Raw genomic sequence first — 16,909 nt, 5'->3', positions numbered from 1 at the left:
GAGTTCTGGAAGACCTCAACAACAGATTGAGGTGAAATAATATTAAAATTTTGGGCTTACCAGAAAATTGTGAAGATAAAGACATTGCTCAATTTGTATTATCATGGTTGCCGACAGCTCTTCACACTTCTTTTACTCCAGCTTTGGTTCTTGAAAGAACTATAGGACACCATCTTTCATCACACAGGAAGCTTTGCTGCTTAGACTGATTGTGGCAAAGTTATTAAGATACCAACATGCACTGCAAATACTGCAACTTGAAAAAACCAGATCTCTATTGAAATTTGAAGGACACGTTGTTATAAGTGTAGCAGACTTACATAAAAATACTGTTGATTGCAGGAAACAATTTTTGGCACTGCTCCCTCAGCTGAAACCTATTGGAGCAAGATACGGTCTATTTTTTCCTGCAGCGATGAAAATTAGTCTCAACAATGTCACAAAATCTTTTGAAGATCCAGAAGCTCTTACGGAATACTTGCAACAACAAGGTTTTTCTCCAATGGATGCATCTATTTCAGCTTCAAATATAGTGAAATAGTGTGTACCCTCGATCCAGTTATCTGGTCACCCAGTCAAAGAAATCAGATTCATATGACATGATTTTTTAAAAACCATGTTCCCTTGGATCTTGTAAGCCACTGGCTTCTAAGAAATGTATTTCCTTCAGCAGCACCTCAATAATTTTTCCTATCCTGACGTGAGGCTTACCAGCCTGTAGTTTCCCACTTCTCTGTCAACATTTTTGTGGAGAGGGATCACATCTACTTTTCTCCAATCCTGTGGAACCTCCCCTGTCTCCAAGGATCTATTATACAAATCTTTAAGAGGGCCCACCAGAACTTCTTTGAGTCCTTCAATATCCTCAGATGTAGCTTTCTCCATTTTCACTTTTTCCAGTTCATACACACTTTCTTCCATGACGGTGCAATATCTACTCCACGCCCATATACCTCTGCCAGCCAACAGAGGTCCTTCTCCAGGATTTTCTTCAATGAACACAGAACAGAAGTATTTGCTTAGTATGTCCACCTTTTCCCCATCACTCTCCACATATTGGTTCTCAGCTGTTTTCAGTCTAACAATTCTGTTTCCAGCGTTCCTCCTTTTCCCAATACACCTGAAAAAAGTAGTCACCTCTATGTCTCTAACCACGTTTTCTTTCACCTGCGCTTTTTCCAGCCGTATTTCTCTTCACTTCCTTGAGTTCTATGCAGTATTCTTTTCTAAGTTCTTCTTTCTGCATTCTTCTGTACTTCATAAATGTCATCTGTTTTGCTTTTATTACTTCAGACACTTGGTGAACCATGTGTGGTTTTTTTTCCTCTTACTTTTGTTTACTTTCCTTACATAAAGATTTGTTGCCATTTTTATTGCTCCTTTCAACTTGGACCACTGATTTTCCACTTCTCTTATATTCTCCTATTTTCCCTTAAAATCGAGTGTCATACCAGAAGTTTGGAGGGTGGCCAATGCAATGCCGATTTTTAAAAAAGGTTCCAGAGGAGATCCGGGAAATTATAGACCGGTGACTCTGACGTTGGTGCTGGGCAAAATGGTAGAGACTATTATTAAGAACAAAATTACAGAGCATATTCAAAAGCATGGATTAATGAGACAAAGTCAACATGGATTTAATGAAGGGAAATCTTGCCTCACCAATCTACTACATTTATTAAAGGGGTGAACAAACATAAGCTGGTTGATATTGAGGGGCATAATCAAACGGCGCCGGCGAAATCGATCGCCGGCGATCTATTTTGGCGGCGCTACAACAGCTGGCCGGAACCGTATTATCGAAAAAGATGGCCGGCCAACTTTTGTTTCGATAATACGGTAGGGGCCGGCCAAATGCCACAGATCGCCGGATTTGAGATGGCCGACTTTGTTTTTCAGCGATAATGGAAACTGGAACCGGCCATCTCAAACCCGGCCAAATCCAAGGCATTTGGCCATGGGAGGGGCCAGCATTCGTAGTGCACTGGTACTTCTGGATGTTTAGATCTTGCTGATCAGTTATGTTATGACTTACTTGTTCTGGAGTGCTGTATTTTGTGATACTGTTTTGAGAAATGTTCAAGAAAGACTTCATACAAATGAAAAAAGTCCCTGCCGTGCATTTTCCCTTGATGGCCGTCCCTGACGTGCACTTCCCTTAATAGCCGTCTCTCTCTTGATGGCCGTCTTTCTCTCCAAAAGTGCACTTCTCTTAATGGCCGTCTTTCTCCCTGAACAGGGAAATCAAAAGTTTTTGCACACTGCTTTTTTTGTAGTAACAGTGGGATTTGAATCAGCCACCTCTGCATTACAAGACCAGTGAAGTAACCACTTGGCCACAGCTCCACTTACTTGGCTGTCCCTCCCTTTTGATTATACCCCTCCAGGTCTCTCTCAGCCACTCACAGACAGCTTAACGCACTGTGATTGGCTGAGAGAGACCTGAAGGGGTATAATCAAAAGGGAAGGACAGCCAAGCAAGTGGAGCTGTGGCCAAGTGGCTACATCATGGCTCTTGTAATGCAGAGGTGGCTGGTTCAAATCCCACTGTTAATACTAAAAAAAACTGTGAGCAAAAACTGCTTTGATTTCCCGGTTTGGGGAGAAAGCCGGCCATTAAGAGAAGTGCACTTTCGGAGAGAAAGATGGCCATCAAGAGAAAGATGGCTATTAAGGGAAGTGCACGTCAGGGACGGCCATCAAGGAAAAATGAACGGTAGGGACTTTTTAAATTTGTGTGAAGTCTTTCTTGAACATTTCTCAAAACAGTATCACAAAATACAGCACTCCAGAACAAGTAAGTCATAACATAACTGATCAGCAAGATCCTTTTTTTTTTTACGAGCTGGCCGACTGGCTTCCCCTCCTAGGAAGGAAATGTTTTAAAGTTTTTTTTTTGGGTGGGTGGGGGTTGGTGACCACTGAAGGATTATGGGGAGGTCATCCCCGATTCCTTCCGGTGGTCATCTGGTAAGCACGCCCACATCCTGCCTTCACTACCCTGCCGACACGCCCCCTTGAAGTTTAGCCGCCTCCGCGACGGAATGCCGGCGAGTGTGTCCAAAAATTGGCTTTCGATTATACCGATTTGGCCGGTTTTAGGAGATGACCGGCCATCTCCAGATTTGTGTCGGAAGATGGCCGGCTATCACTTTCGAAAATAAGCTGGATTGTGTATCTGGATTTTCAGAAGGCGTTTGACACAGTACCTCATGAAAAGACTCCAGAGGAAATTCGAGAGTCATGGGGTAGGAGGTAGTGTTCTATTGTAGATTAAAAACTGGTTAAAAGATAGAAAACAGAGAGTAGGGTTAAATGGTCAGTATTCTAAATGGCGAAGGGTAGTCAGTGGGGTTCCCCAGGGGTCTGTGCTGGGGCAGCTGCTTTTTAACATATTTATAAATGACCTAGAGTTAGGAGTAACTAGTGAAGTAATTAAATTTGCTGATGACTCAAAGGTATTCAAAGTTGTTAAATCACGGGAGGATTGTGAAAAATTACAAGAGGACCTTACGAGACTGGGCGTCTAAATGGCAGATGACGTTTAATGTGAGCAAGTGCAAAGTGATGCATGTGGGAAAGAGGAACCCGAATTATCGCTACGTCATTCAAGGTTCCACGTTAGGAGTCATAGACCAAGGAAGGGATCTAGGTGTCGTTGTTGATGATACGTTGAAACCTTCTGCTCAGTGTGCTGCTGCGGCTAGGAAAGCAAATAGAATGTTAGGTATTATTAGGAAAGGAATGGAAAACAAAAATGAGGACGTTATAATGCCTTTGTATCGCTCCATGGTGCAACCGCACCTCGAATATTGTGTTCAATTCTGGTCGCCGCATCTCAAAAAAGACATAGTAGAATTAGAAAATGTGCAGAGAAGGGCGACAAAAATGATAAAGGGGATGGGACAACTTCCCTATGAGGAAAGGCTAAAGCGGCTAGGGCTCTTCAGCTTGGAGAACAGGCGGCTGAGGGGAGATATGATAGAGGTCTATAAAATAATGAGTGGAGTTGAACGGGTAGATGTGAAGCATCTGTTTATGCTTTCCAAAAATACAAGGACTAGGGGGCATGCGATGAAGCTACAATGTAGTAAATTTAAAACAAATTGGAGAAAATGTTTCTTCACTCAACGTGTAATTAAAATCTGGAATTTGTTGCCAGAGAATGTGGTAAAGGTGGTTAGCTTAGCAGAGTTTAAAAAAGGTTCGGATGGTTTCCTAAAGGAAAAGTCCATAGACCATTATTAAATGGACTTGGGGAAAATCCACTATTTCTGGGATAAGCAATATAAAATGTTTTGTACATTTTTGGGATCTTGCCAGGTATTTGTGACCTGGATTGGCCACTGTTGGAAACAGGATGCTGGGCTTGATGGACCTTTGGTCTTTCCCAGTATAGCAATACTTATGTGCTTATGTTAGCTCTTTCCTCAAGTACTCCCTCATTTTCCTGAAGTCAGCATGTTTGAAATTCAGGATTGAGTTGTCTCTACACTCCCCTTTAGCTCCTATATCAACCATACAGCGTAATGATCAGACTAGGGGGGCAGCAACACATTTTCCCTATTTGTGAGCACGAGATCCAGTGTCACCTTTTCTCTGGTGGGTTCTGTCACCATTTGCCTGAGAGCACTTTTGAAAGGCATCTATTATTTCTCTATTTCTTCCAATTCTGCCGATGGAACACTGCAATCTGCATCCAGCAAGTTAGAATCTCCCAGCACAGTACCTCCCCTTTCATTCCAAGCCTTTGAATATCTATAACTAGATCTTTGTCCAGATTTTCATTTGTCAGAGGTCTGTAGACAACACCCGTGTAAACAGAGGATCCATCTTCTCTCTCCAAGACTACCTATATTGCTTCATCCTTTCCCCAGCTGCCCTTAATTTCAGCTACTTTTATACTGTTCTTCGCACACAATGCTACTCTTCCACCTTTTCTGCCAACTCTATCCTTCCTAAAGAGATTATAGCCTGATCACACCACGGAGTGATACAAAGGCATTATAATATTCTCAGTTTCGTTCTCCATTTCTTTCCTAATAATTCATAACATACTATTTGCTTTCTTAGTCGCTGCAGCTGCAAATTGAGCAGACAGTTTCTACCACTTCCCCATCTCTGGAAAAAAGACATGCAATGGCTCCCATGCCCTGTGAGGCACTGCACCAAACCTTTGACAGGCAGACCATAGGCCTACAAAATGGGATGGGGAACCAATGGGCCCAATGTTGAAGTTCTTGAACCTTTGGCAACACTTCAGGCTAGGAGGTGTACAGGCTGGATCTGCTCTTTGAGGGGAGCCATGATCTTACTTATGACGGCTTTCATTTCTTATATAGACACAAAAGAGACAGGTGTGATCCACAGACCATAGTAGCATTAGACAGCAATTGATCAAAAAAGATGGAATAAACGTTTATTAAAATAGCCCAATATAGACACATTTCACCTATGGCAGGCAGGCTGCTTCAGGGGGCGCGACTAAAGGCACACTTTTCTCAGTGGAAGAAAGGACTGCTGGCACTAGCCCTCCTTCTCAGGAAAGGCTTTGCTTGAGCAAGTAAACTTTTGGGCTATTTTAATAAAAAAAAGTTTGCTCTTCATCTTGTCTGATCCACTATCTTCTGCGGCTTTCATTTGTTGACAGGTTGAAAGAAGATTCTGATGAGAGGTACTGTGAACAACCATTGCTATTTATTAAAAGACATATCACATTATACATTAGGGATGTGCATTCATTTGAAACATGGAAAAAATGTGGGTTTCCCCCTCTGTCGTCAACAGTGCGCTCTATTGACAGCACTGCCCCAAAACAAACAAAATTTCTACAAATGGCATAGGAAACTAAACAAAATGAAAACTTTTTGCCCCGCATATCCCTATTGTACATACCCGATACGGGCAATAATCAAAACATGGCCATATAAGGTCTTATTTAGGCTCTTAGGTAGAAAGTTCAAATCCAGATCCTCTAGGGTAGCATTTTCTGAAATGCTACCTGTTCCACGCGCAGGGCCCAAGAGACAGGCAGAGCTCCGGAGTCTCAATGCGTGGATGAGACAATGGCGCAGGGAGGAGGGTTTTAGATTTGTTAGGAACTGGGCAACATTCTGGGGAAGGGGGAGCCTATTCCGAAAGGATGGGCTTCACCTTAACCAGGGTGGGACCAGGCTGCTGGCATCGGCATTTAAAAAAGAGATAGAGCAGCTTTTAAACTAGAAATGGGGGAAGGCCGACAGTCGCTCAAAAGTGTATGGTTCGGGATAAGGTATCTTGCAAAAATACCTCACAAACAGGGAAGATAGGGTTTCTGGATAGTGAGGTTGCACAACAGACCGTGGTAGGCCAGGTGCTCTTAAATACAACTAAAGATCAGACAAAAGATGGCAAAACAGTAGTGTCCAGTACTAAGCATCAGGCAAATAGGAACAACACACATACTCTGAAATGTCTATATGTAAATGCTAGGAGTCTAAGAAATAAGATGGGAGAGTTGGAATATATTGCACTAAATGAAAAATTGGATATAATAGGCATTACTGAGACCCGGTGGAAGGAGGATAACCAGTGGGACACTGTCATACCAGGGTACAAAGTAGTGATAGGGTGGACCGGTCTGGTGGAGGGGTAACATTGTATATTAACGAGAGCCTTGACTCAGATAGATTACAAATTCAGCAGGACACAAATCACACCAGGGTACAAAGTAGTGATAGGGTGGACCGGTCTGGTAGAGGGGTAACATTGTATATTAACGAGAGCCTTGACTCAGATAGATTACAAATTCAGCAGGACACAAATCACACCTTTGAATCATTGTGGGTTGAAATTCCATGTATAAAAGGGAAAAGGATGGTGATAGGAGTGTACTACCGTCCGCCTCGCCAGGATGAGAAGGCAGACACAGAAATGATAAAAGAAATCAGAGACGCAAACAAAATGGGCAATGTGATAATAATGGGTGACTTCAATTATCCAAATATAGACTGGGTAAATGTAACATCAGGACACGCTACAGAGGTACAATTCCTTGATGAAATCAAGAACAGCTTTATGGAGCAGCTGGTGCAGGAGCCGACGAGAGAAGGAAAAATTCTAGACTTGGTCCTTAGTGGAGCGCATGATCTGGTGAGGGACGTTATGGTACTGGGGCCGCTTGATAACAATGATCATAATATGATCAGTTTTAATATCAACCTTGAAGTAACTATACACAGGAAGTCAAATACGTTAGTGTTTAACTTTAAAAAAGGAAACTATGAAAAAATGAGAACAACAGTGGGAAAAAAAAAAAAAAAAAAACAACTTAGGGGGACAACTGAGAGGATAAAAACTGTACAACAGGCATGGACGCTGTTCAAAAATACCATCCTGGAGGCCCAGGCCAAACATATTCCACTAATTAAAAAAGAAAGACGGAACTCCAAAAGGCCTGGTTGAAAAGTGAGGTGAAGGAAGCTATTAGGGCTAAAAGAAATGCCTTCAGAAAATGGAAGAAGGAACCGTCTGAAAACAACAAGAAGCAGCATAAGGAGTGTCAAAACAAATGCAAGACACAGATAAAGAAGGCCAAGAGAGATTATGAAAAAAAGATAGCATTAGAGGCAAAAAAAAACATACTAAAATTTTTTTCGGTACATTAAAAGCAGGAAGCTGGCAAAAGTATCAGTTGGGCCGCTGGATGACCGAGGGGTAAAAGGGGCGATCAAGGAAGACAAAGATGTAGCAGAGAGATTGAATGAATTCTTTGCTTTAGTCTTCACAGAGGAAGATTTGAGTGGGATACCGGTGTCGGAAATGATATTTCAAGCGGACGAGTCGGAGAAACTTACTGACTTCACAGTAAACCTGGAGGACGTAATGGGGCAGTTCAGTAAACTGAAGAGTAGCAAATCTCCTGGACCGGATGGTATTCATCCTAGAGTACTGATAGAACTGAAAAATGAGCTTGCGGAGCTACTGCTAGTGATATGCAATTTATCCTTAAAATTGAGCATGGTGCCGGAAGATTGGAGGGTGGCCAATGTAACGCCCATTTTTAAAAAAAGGTTCCAGGGGAGATCCGGGAAATTATAGACTGGCGAGTCTGATGTCGGTGCCGGGGAAAATGGTAGAGGCTATTATTAAAAACAAAATTACAGAGCACATCCAAGGACATGGATTACTGAGACCAAGTCAGCACGGCTTTTGTGTGGGGAAATCTTGCCTGACCAATTTACTTCAATTCTTTGAAGGCGTAAACAAACATGTGGACAAAGGGGAGCCGGTTGATATTGTATATCTGGATTTTCAAAAGGCGTTTGACAAGGTACCTCATGAAAGGCTACAGAGGAAACTGGAGGGTCATGGGATAGGAGGAAAAGTCCTATTGTGGATTAAAAACTGGTTGAAGGATAGAAAACAGAGAGTGGGGTTAAATGGGCAGTATTCACAATGGAGAAGGGTAGTTAGTGGGGTTCCTCAGGGGTCTGTGCTAGGACCGCTGCTTTTTAATATATTTATAAATGATTTAGAGATGGGAGTAACTAGTGAGGTAATTAAATTTGCTGATGACACAAAGTTATTCAAAGTCGTTAACTCGCGACAGGATTGTGAAAAATTACAGAAGGACCTTATGAGACTGGGAGACTGGGCGGCTAGATGGCAGATGACATTTAATGTGAGCAAGTGCAAGGTGATGCATGTGGAAAAAAAGAACCCGAATTATAGCTACGTTATGCAAGGTTCCACGTTAGGAGTTATGGACCAAGAAAGGGATATGGGTGTCTTTGTAGATAATACACTGTGTGCTGCTCAGCTCAGTGTGCTGCTGCGCCTCGGAAAGTGAACAGAATGTTGGGTATTATTAGGAAAGGTATGGAAAACAGGTGTGAGGATGTTATAATGCCGTTATATCGCTCCATGGTGCGACCGCACCTTGAGTATTGTGTTCAATTCTGGTTGCTGCATCTCAAGAAAGATATAGTGGAATTGGAAAAGGTGCAGCAAAGGGCGACTAAAATGATAGCGGGGATGGGACGACTTCCCTATGAAGAAAGACTAAGGAGGCTAGGGCTTTTCAGCTTGGAGAAGAGACGGCTGAGGGGAGACATGATAGAGGTATATAAAATAATGAGTGGAGTGGAACAGGTGGATGTGAAGCGTCTGTTCACGCTTTCCAAAAATACTAGGACTAGGGGGCATGTGATGAAACTACAGTGTAGTAAATTTAAAACAAATCGGAGAAAATTTTTCTTCACCCAATGCATAATTAAACTCTGGAATTCGTTGCTGAAGAACGTGGTGAAGGCGGTTAGCTTGGCAGAGTTTAAAAAGGGGTTAGACGGTTTCCTAAAGGACAAGTCCATAAACCGCTACTAAATGGACTTGGGGAAAAATCCACAATTCCAGGAATAACGTGTATAGAACGTTTGTACGTTTGGGAAGCTTGCCAGGTGCCCTTGGCCTCGATTGGCCGTTGTCGTGGATAGGATGCTGGGCTCGATGGACCCTTGGTCTTTTCCCAGTGTGGCATTACTTATGTACTTTGTTCTATTAATAAGTAGATGCAGTCAGTTGTTTTTATATAAAAACATCTTTCTTGGGTGGCTGGTTGACTCTCACTGATCTCTCCACACTATTTTATTAATGTCCAAAATCTAAAAAATAAAAATTAAAAAAAAAGCACCACCATTATGCACAGAAAAATTTGGTATGCTAAAGCACCTCAAGTTAACAGCACTGGTTCTTAACCTAATAACTAGGAACCATCTAACCAAAATATCTGCAATGAATATTCATAAGATTTATGTGCATACAATAAAGGCAATGTATGCGAATAAATCCCATGGATATAATGCAGATATTCAGAAAAACAGACTAGCTAAGTGGTCCCCTAGGATCAATATGAAAACCAGTGTAAGGGCCCTGTTTACTAAGACACATTATAGGCGCATTAGTGTTTTTAACGTGCAATAATTGTGTATACGCATACAGTATCCCTACAGGTGCCTAGACGATTAGCACGCGCGATGATTGTAGGTGCTTTAAAACCACTAAGTTCTTAATACTTTCTCTCTCATTGCATTTCCAGCACCTCATTTGCCACTTATCCAGAAGGACTCTCACTACAGGATAGAAAAAAGATGAAGTGATACTTCATAGAATCACATGCTCAGTAATAACATAGAGTAACCGTAGGTTATGTATGCACAAAAGTTTTAAATGGCGTCAAAACATTTTTCAATCCAGAAACACATCGTACATCATTGAAATTAAAAGGCAGGCAATGTCTAACAAATAAATCCTACCACTGCTTTAAAAAAAAAAAACTCATTTTTTGTTTGGGCTATTTTTTTTTTTAATTAGAGAGAGGTAAATAATGAAAACAAAACACTATGGCAGAACAATGCAAAATACTGGTGTAAAGCTAGAGCAGACCTGCTTCCTCATCCTCCTCCTCTTCCTCATCATCTGAACTTGATGACAAGGGAGTTGGTGTAGAGCTAGCGTGATTATTAACAAATCCACCATACTGCATGCCTGTGAAGTTGAAAGCACAAATACAATATTCATCAGACAGACAGGAAAGATGAGAAATAAAAAAGTACAAACCATAACATCAGAAGTACTAGAGAGAAAAATCAGTCATTCCACAAAACATACAGGGCATCTTATCAAGCCACGCTAGAGGTCTCCGTTGCGGCAAGGTGGACAAAGCCCATTTGCTTTGAATGGCCTCTATCGGCACTGCCACGTGAAACCAGTACTGTGACTTGGTAAAAGAGGTCCACAATAAACATTGTCAACTTTACCAATCTCAGGAAAGCAACAGCATCACAAAAAGCAAAGTAATAGTACAGTTTAATTTGCTAGTTAGATGGAGTATCATCAGTACACAGAGATAAAATACATGGAAACCTAAAAAAGAAACTCTTGCATTTATTAATGCCTCTTCGGATGACATTTTCGTATCACTTTAGCCAGGGTTGGAAAAAATTCAAGCATAAAGTCTCCTACAATTTGGGGCCTACGGTCCAACAAAGTAGATACTGATGAGATTTAGTTTGTAGGGGATAAGAATTATTGTAGCTGGAAGTGCCCAGACGAGAGTAAGGGAGTTGCAGTGCTTGGATCCGGTAGGCCCTGGATAGAGATAAAGACACTTGGAGGAAGGGAAAGATACTTGTAGGCAGGGCTTTTCTTTTGAGGGGGTACTGAGTACCGGCACCTTTTCCATTGTCTGCTAAAATTAACCCATGGACCCCAAGTTTTAATGATAGAGCTCAGGCTCTAAATACCAATTCTGTCTTGTAATAGATTCTGTGATTGGTTGCAGGGGGCCTGGGTATTACGGGGTGGGTCCCTCAGTGATCACCCCACTCCTGAAGGGTGGCCTAGCATTTGAGTACAAGCACCTTTTTTACTAGAAAAAATACACTGATTGTAGGTGACTGGGTGATAGAAATAGTCTAGAAGGAGAGCAAGACGATGAAAGGGAGACAGGAAGAAGGAAAGTGCAAAGAAAAAAAAAAGTTAAAAATAAAGGGAAAAGGGCAAAAAATGTAAAGTGAAACAGACAAAAGAAGCAAGCAAAAATACATAGTTCCTAAATTTCCTTGGCTGGCATCTATGTTTGCTAATTTTTCCCACCCTTGACTATTCATTTTAAATAAAGAAACAAACAACATGTTTTCTATTTGGGGAACATTAGCAGAAATCACAAAGCATTTTTAGTAAATTTGGAAAGTCAGGATAAAATCCATCCTCACTGACCTCAAAGCACACATGACAGTGCACTCTACTTCATGTTCATTTTTCATTATTTATTAGGATTTATTTGCCCGCCTTTTTGAAGGAATTCACTCAAGGCAGTGTACAGCAAGAATAAGTCAAACATAAAACAGACAATTACAGCAGTAAAAATATTCAAACAACAATACAAAGTATGGCATAGTATGCTATATTACAATGTCAACAAAATCACAAAACATTTTAATAGACTGCATAGGGTGTAACCAAAGATGGAACATATAGATAGATAAGAGTACAGGAGTAAGAAAACGAGACTAGTTTAAAGAGAGTTGCAAATGAGGTCAGAAAGGTGCTTGAACATTATCTTGGCTAGGGTAGGCGTGGGTTATGAAGTAAACACACTGTGAAACACACTGATGCCTAAGTAATAACAACTAAACAACAAATTACAATTCACTTACGAGCATCAGGATATCTCACTCTGTTTAAAGTGGGGATTTTCAGCTCCACTCCTTGAGTACCTGTTTCGCTCAGCACATTCATTTTAGATATCCTGAAAACGAATTTTGCTAGGGATAACTAAACAATGTACTCCTTTAACCAAGCTGTGGTAAAAGTTGGCCTTAGCGCACCCTTATACGGGTCTTTCCCATGTGTTAAGGCCATTTTTAACACAGCCAGAAAGAGGCTGATTTTCTATTATTCCAATCAATGGCCATGTGCTAACGTCACCTTCAGCACGTGGCCATTATACAAAAAATTACCACACTGGCATTTACTGACACCTATTTAATAGGTAGTAAGTGCTCATGCAGTAATCAGTTATTATGAAGTAATGTAGATGCATTGAGTGGATGATTAGGTTTTAATAACTCAACAATCCAGACAAACACACAAAATAAGTTCTGAAGAAAGGGATGACACTAAGCAAATACAAGCCCAGAAACTACCTACTTCTACATCTACCCAACTGCAGAAACACTACCTACAAAACCAACTACATAGCAGGATTTAGCTACCTGGGTTCCAAGTGGTGGAACTCAATACCAAAAGCCATAAGAAGCTTCACTAAACTCCTTCAATTCAGGAAACAAATGAAAACCTGCCTCTTCAAAAAAATTTTACAACTGCAAAAGCTATCATCACCTTTTTTTCTACGAGTCTACCTCTTCAAAAACTATAAGAATAAATACCCCCAAAAATTATACAGCTAATGACAAAAGCTGCCATTGCCTTTTCCTTTCCAAATCTCTCTCTTTCACAAACTCTATGACTAACTGCATGAACTACTGATGCCCTTTCCACATTGCAAAGACGTAAAATTGTAAGCCACTTTGAACCGAAACTTGCTTTTGGATAATAGTGGGTTACAAGAATAAAAGAAAATATATATCTTGATCTGCTCCTCTTAATTTTTATTTGCTTTTCTTCCCAAATTAAACTTTTCTCCACAAGTTTATATATGATTTTGTTTTATCACTGCCTAACTTAAGGTAAACCTTACTAACTGTTGCTAATATCTCTAGGCAAAAGAAATAATTTTCAATGAATATTCATTATCCTGCTAAACCAGTCTAGACTGACAGGTTATATCCCCCTCAGAAGATGGAGGCAGACACTTGAAGATTCTAATGATGTCAGTGTAACAGCTGGTGCAGGAATATTTCCAGTATTTTTCTACCTCCTGCAGATGGTGCAGGTGGCCTGGTATAACAGGATCTCTTCTGAGCAGGCCTTTTTTCCACGGTGCTGTCCATGGCTCAGGCATTGCTCCCAAAGACTGATCCACAGAGCTTCTTCTGGTTGAGAAGAGAGGTATCTTTCCCTTCCGGGCCTAGGCTCACTGGCTTCACTTGTGAGGCCAGCTGGCAGTGGCTTTAAGGGGCCTCATCTGGAGGGGGTGACTAGTATTCCCCCCACACTTTATCCGCAGGACCTCTCCTGTAGACTTCAAAAAAAGAGTTGAGGCAGAGCATACTAATTTTTTTCGGTCAGCTTTGCCTGCCAGTTTAAAATTAAAAAAAAAAGGAAAACAAGAGTGCTAGTAACTGAATACCATTTGTTAATTTAATTGAACAGGAAGGCAGGGGGCAAGGCCTCAGCTGGCTCCACAGCTTCTTTTATTTTCTCCTCTGTGGAGAATCTTTATTAAGCAGTTGAGACAGGGTTTTTGCCAGGAAGCAGCTGCTGCAGGGCACATGAGAGGTGGCAAATTAACATGGCCAGCGCCTATTGATCCAGTTCTGGTGGGGGACAGCAAATTTCTTCAGCAGATGCTCCACAGTCCTCTAGATGAACAGCAGGCTCCCATGGCTCCTGCCTTTCATCTAAATCAGATGATTGAGCTGCCAGCATTCATAGAGTCCAAGAAGTCAGGTACCTGAACCCTAAATAAGCTGAGCCCTCTTGTGTTACTTGGAGGTCACAAATTACAAGATAGACAGGATATTTGTATTCTTTCATTGGCTTACCTCAACTGGCAAGAGGTTCTAGTGGGTCTCACTCGACTAGTGCTCAAGCAACTTCTTGAGCAGAAGCTTCAACCGTTAGCCCAAAGAATATCTGCAGTGCAGGCACTTGGTTCTTGCTACATTCTTGATGCCTGATAATTTCCTTTCTTGAGTCCTGCTAGATCAGTACAGGACACATCTAGGAAGATGGCAGAGTCCTGGTAGTCCTTTTCTTTGGACTGCCATTTCCTGTTCATTATACATAATTTTCTATGTCTGCATTCTATTCCCCAATGGGTTCCACTGATATATAGCAGTGGTGTAGCCAGACAGGGCCTGATCCCAAAGTGGACGGGTGCACAATTTTCTCTCTGCGCCTGCCCCCTTCCTCCCCCCACTCTCCACTGGCATCTCCCAACTCAAAATATACTTTAGCTCATGAGGATTCCCAAGCTCTGTCAGCTGAAGACTCCCTCCGAAGATGGCCAGAACTCCTTTTTACCAAGTTTGGCAGCAGTAGCAACTCCTTGAGCCATGGATTCCGGCACCCCACACATGCTTAGTTATTGGTGGTTCAAGGATGTTGCCGCAGTCTGCCAAGCTTAGAGGAGATTCTCAGCTGATGGGGAATTTGTGACCAGCTACAGAAAAGGGTCAGGACTGGTATTTGACATGTAGAGCCCAGGGCAGAAAATAAAGGAAGTCCCCTCCCCCCAATTCTCTCCCCCTCCAATTACAATCACACAGACAGACCCTCACCAAACAAACAACAAGGGATAACAAATTAGAAATAAAAATATGCAGACAAAAATTGAATTGGAAACTTCAGAATATACTGCAACAGCGGAGAAATAAAAACAGAAATGTATTTCCTTTTCTACTGAACACAATAAAATGACATTCGCTATGCACATTTCTTAAGCTAACATATTTCAGTTAAATTCAAAATAAAATGCCTTTTCTACCTTTGTCTGGTCATTTTATTTTTTCCATCAGGTTGATTTCAGTTTCTCTTTTCCATTTTCCTTTCTGCTAATTCTCCTTCAAACAGCTGCTGTCTGTCTTTTCTCCTCTCTTGTTCCATTCCTTCACTACACTTGATTCTGACATATTGATCTTTCCATTTTAGCTCTTTCCTATTTTTTTTCTGCTGTCTACTCAAATTTCACACTCTTTCTAACCCTTTTCCTTCTTTTCACTTTTCAGATACCTATCAGATTTCCATCTCCTTCCATCCCCATAGCTCTCCTTCGCCCCATCTTGCTCCTTCCCCAGCCTTCAATCTACTCCCCATTATCATAGTTTGACCCACTTTAATCACTATCTTCCTCTCCTTCATTTCCTTGCCACCCCCACTTGGCCTACCTCACATTGTTCCACCCTCCCAGTGTCTCCCTCTCTCCACCCTTCTAGCCCAGCATCTGCTCACTCTTTCTCCTCCCCCATCCTCAACCCCCTCCCAGCATCTTCATGTCCCTTCTCTCTTTCCTCTTGCCCCCTCCTCTGGGGGCCAGCATTTCTCCCGTTCTTCCCTCCCACTCATAGTCCAGCGTCTCTCCCTCACTTCCTTCTGCCCTTGGGATCCAACATCTCACTCCTTCTTCCCCCCTCCTGTACAGCATTTCTCCCTCCCTCTGCTCCTCCCTCATGCCCAACATTGTTCCTCTCTTGTTCCACTTCCCTCTCTCCCACTGTCCACCATCTCTCTCTCTCTCCCTTGCATCCGAAGTCTAACACCTATCTCCCCCGGCAGAATCTGTCCATCACCATGGCTAACATTTCTCCCTCATCTCTCTCTCCCCTGTGCAGCATCTCTCCCAGGTCGAACATTTCTTCCTCTTATCCCCCCCGCGTGCAGCATCTTTCCTTCCCTCCCTCCCCCACCCTACATCCAACAATTATCCCTCTCGCCCCCTTCATATTCAAGAATTTTCCCTCTCTCCTTCCCCCCATGCATCTCTCTCATCTCTTTCTTTCCCTCCCCATGCCGAACAATTTTCCCTCTCCTACCCCCTTGCAGCATCTCTCCTTCTCCCCCTCCCCTCCACGCCTAACAATGTTCCCTCTCTCCTACCCCCCATGCAGTACATCTCCTCCACCACATGCCCAACAATATTCCCTCTCCTACCCCCGTGCAGCATCTCTCCTTCTCTCCCTCCCCTCCCCTCCACCCCCATGTCCAACAATATTCCCTCTCTCCTACCACCACCCCCCCGTGCAGCCTCTCCGTCCCCATGCCCAACAATTTTCCCTCCCCCACCCCCATGCGGCATCTCTCCTTCTCTCCACCCCCAAGCCCAACAATATTACCTCTCTCCTACCCCCCTGTGCAGCACCTCTCCTTCTATCCCTCCCATCCACCCCTATGCCCAATAATTTTCCCTCTCGCCTATCCCCATGTAGCAACTCTCTTCTCCCTCCCTTCCACCCCCATGCCCAACAATTTTCTCTCTCTCTAGTCCTTAAACTCCCACCCTCCCATGCAGCATCTTTCAAAGGGTCGCTGGCAGTGTTGTCAGAATTGCTGCTGCAAGCTGACCTGGAAGCCATCCTTTTGCCACGTTCTTCCCAGGAATCTGTGCCAGAGTTGGGGAGGTGTGGCAGAGGGAAGGCTTCCAGGTCAGCCAGCAGCAGTGATTCTTACATGCTGCCAGCAACCCTTTGAATAGGCGCAGAGAGAGATTTAAAAAGCCAGCGGCAGGAGCCTAGCTTGCTCCCTAGTGCTG

General features: G+C 42.6%; 1 protein-coding gene across 4 annotated transcripts in view; it reads right to left on the bottom strand.

Moving 5' to 3' along the window:
- The window catches only part of SEC24B (SEC24 homolog B, COPII coat complex component), a 277,839-nt gene that overhangs the window by 215,449 nt on the left and 45,481 nt on the right, over positions 1-16,909 (bottom strand). For 2 of the 4 annotated variants that reach the window (XM_030190801.1, XM_030190802.1), the window contains exon 4: positions 10,420-10,521. The exons of the other annotated variants lie outside the window; for them this stretch is intronic. In XM_030190801.1, coding sequence (XP_030046661.1) covers positions 10,420-10,521 — 102 coding nt within the window. The remainder of the gene's footprint in view (positions 1-10,419; positions 10,522-16,909) is intronic. 4 annotated transcript variants of the gene reach the window in all.

The sequence above is a fragment of the Microcaecilia unicolor genome, chromosome 2 (assembly GCF_901765095.1).
Source record: "Microcaecilia unicolor chromosome 2, aMicUni1.1, whole genome shotgun sequence".
Taxonomy (NCBI): Eukaryota; Metazoa; Chordata; class Amphibia; order Gymnophiona; family Siphonopidae; genus Microcaecilia; species Microcaecilia unicolor.
The sequence above is the reverse complement of the archived record's forward strand: the minus strand, read 5'-3'. Positions and strand labels throughout refer to the sequence as shown.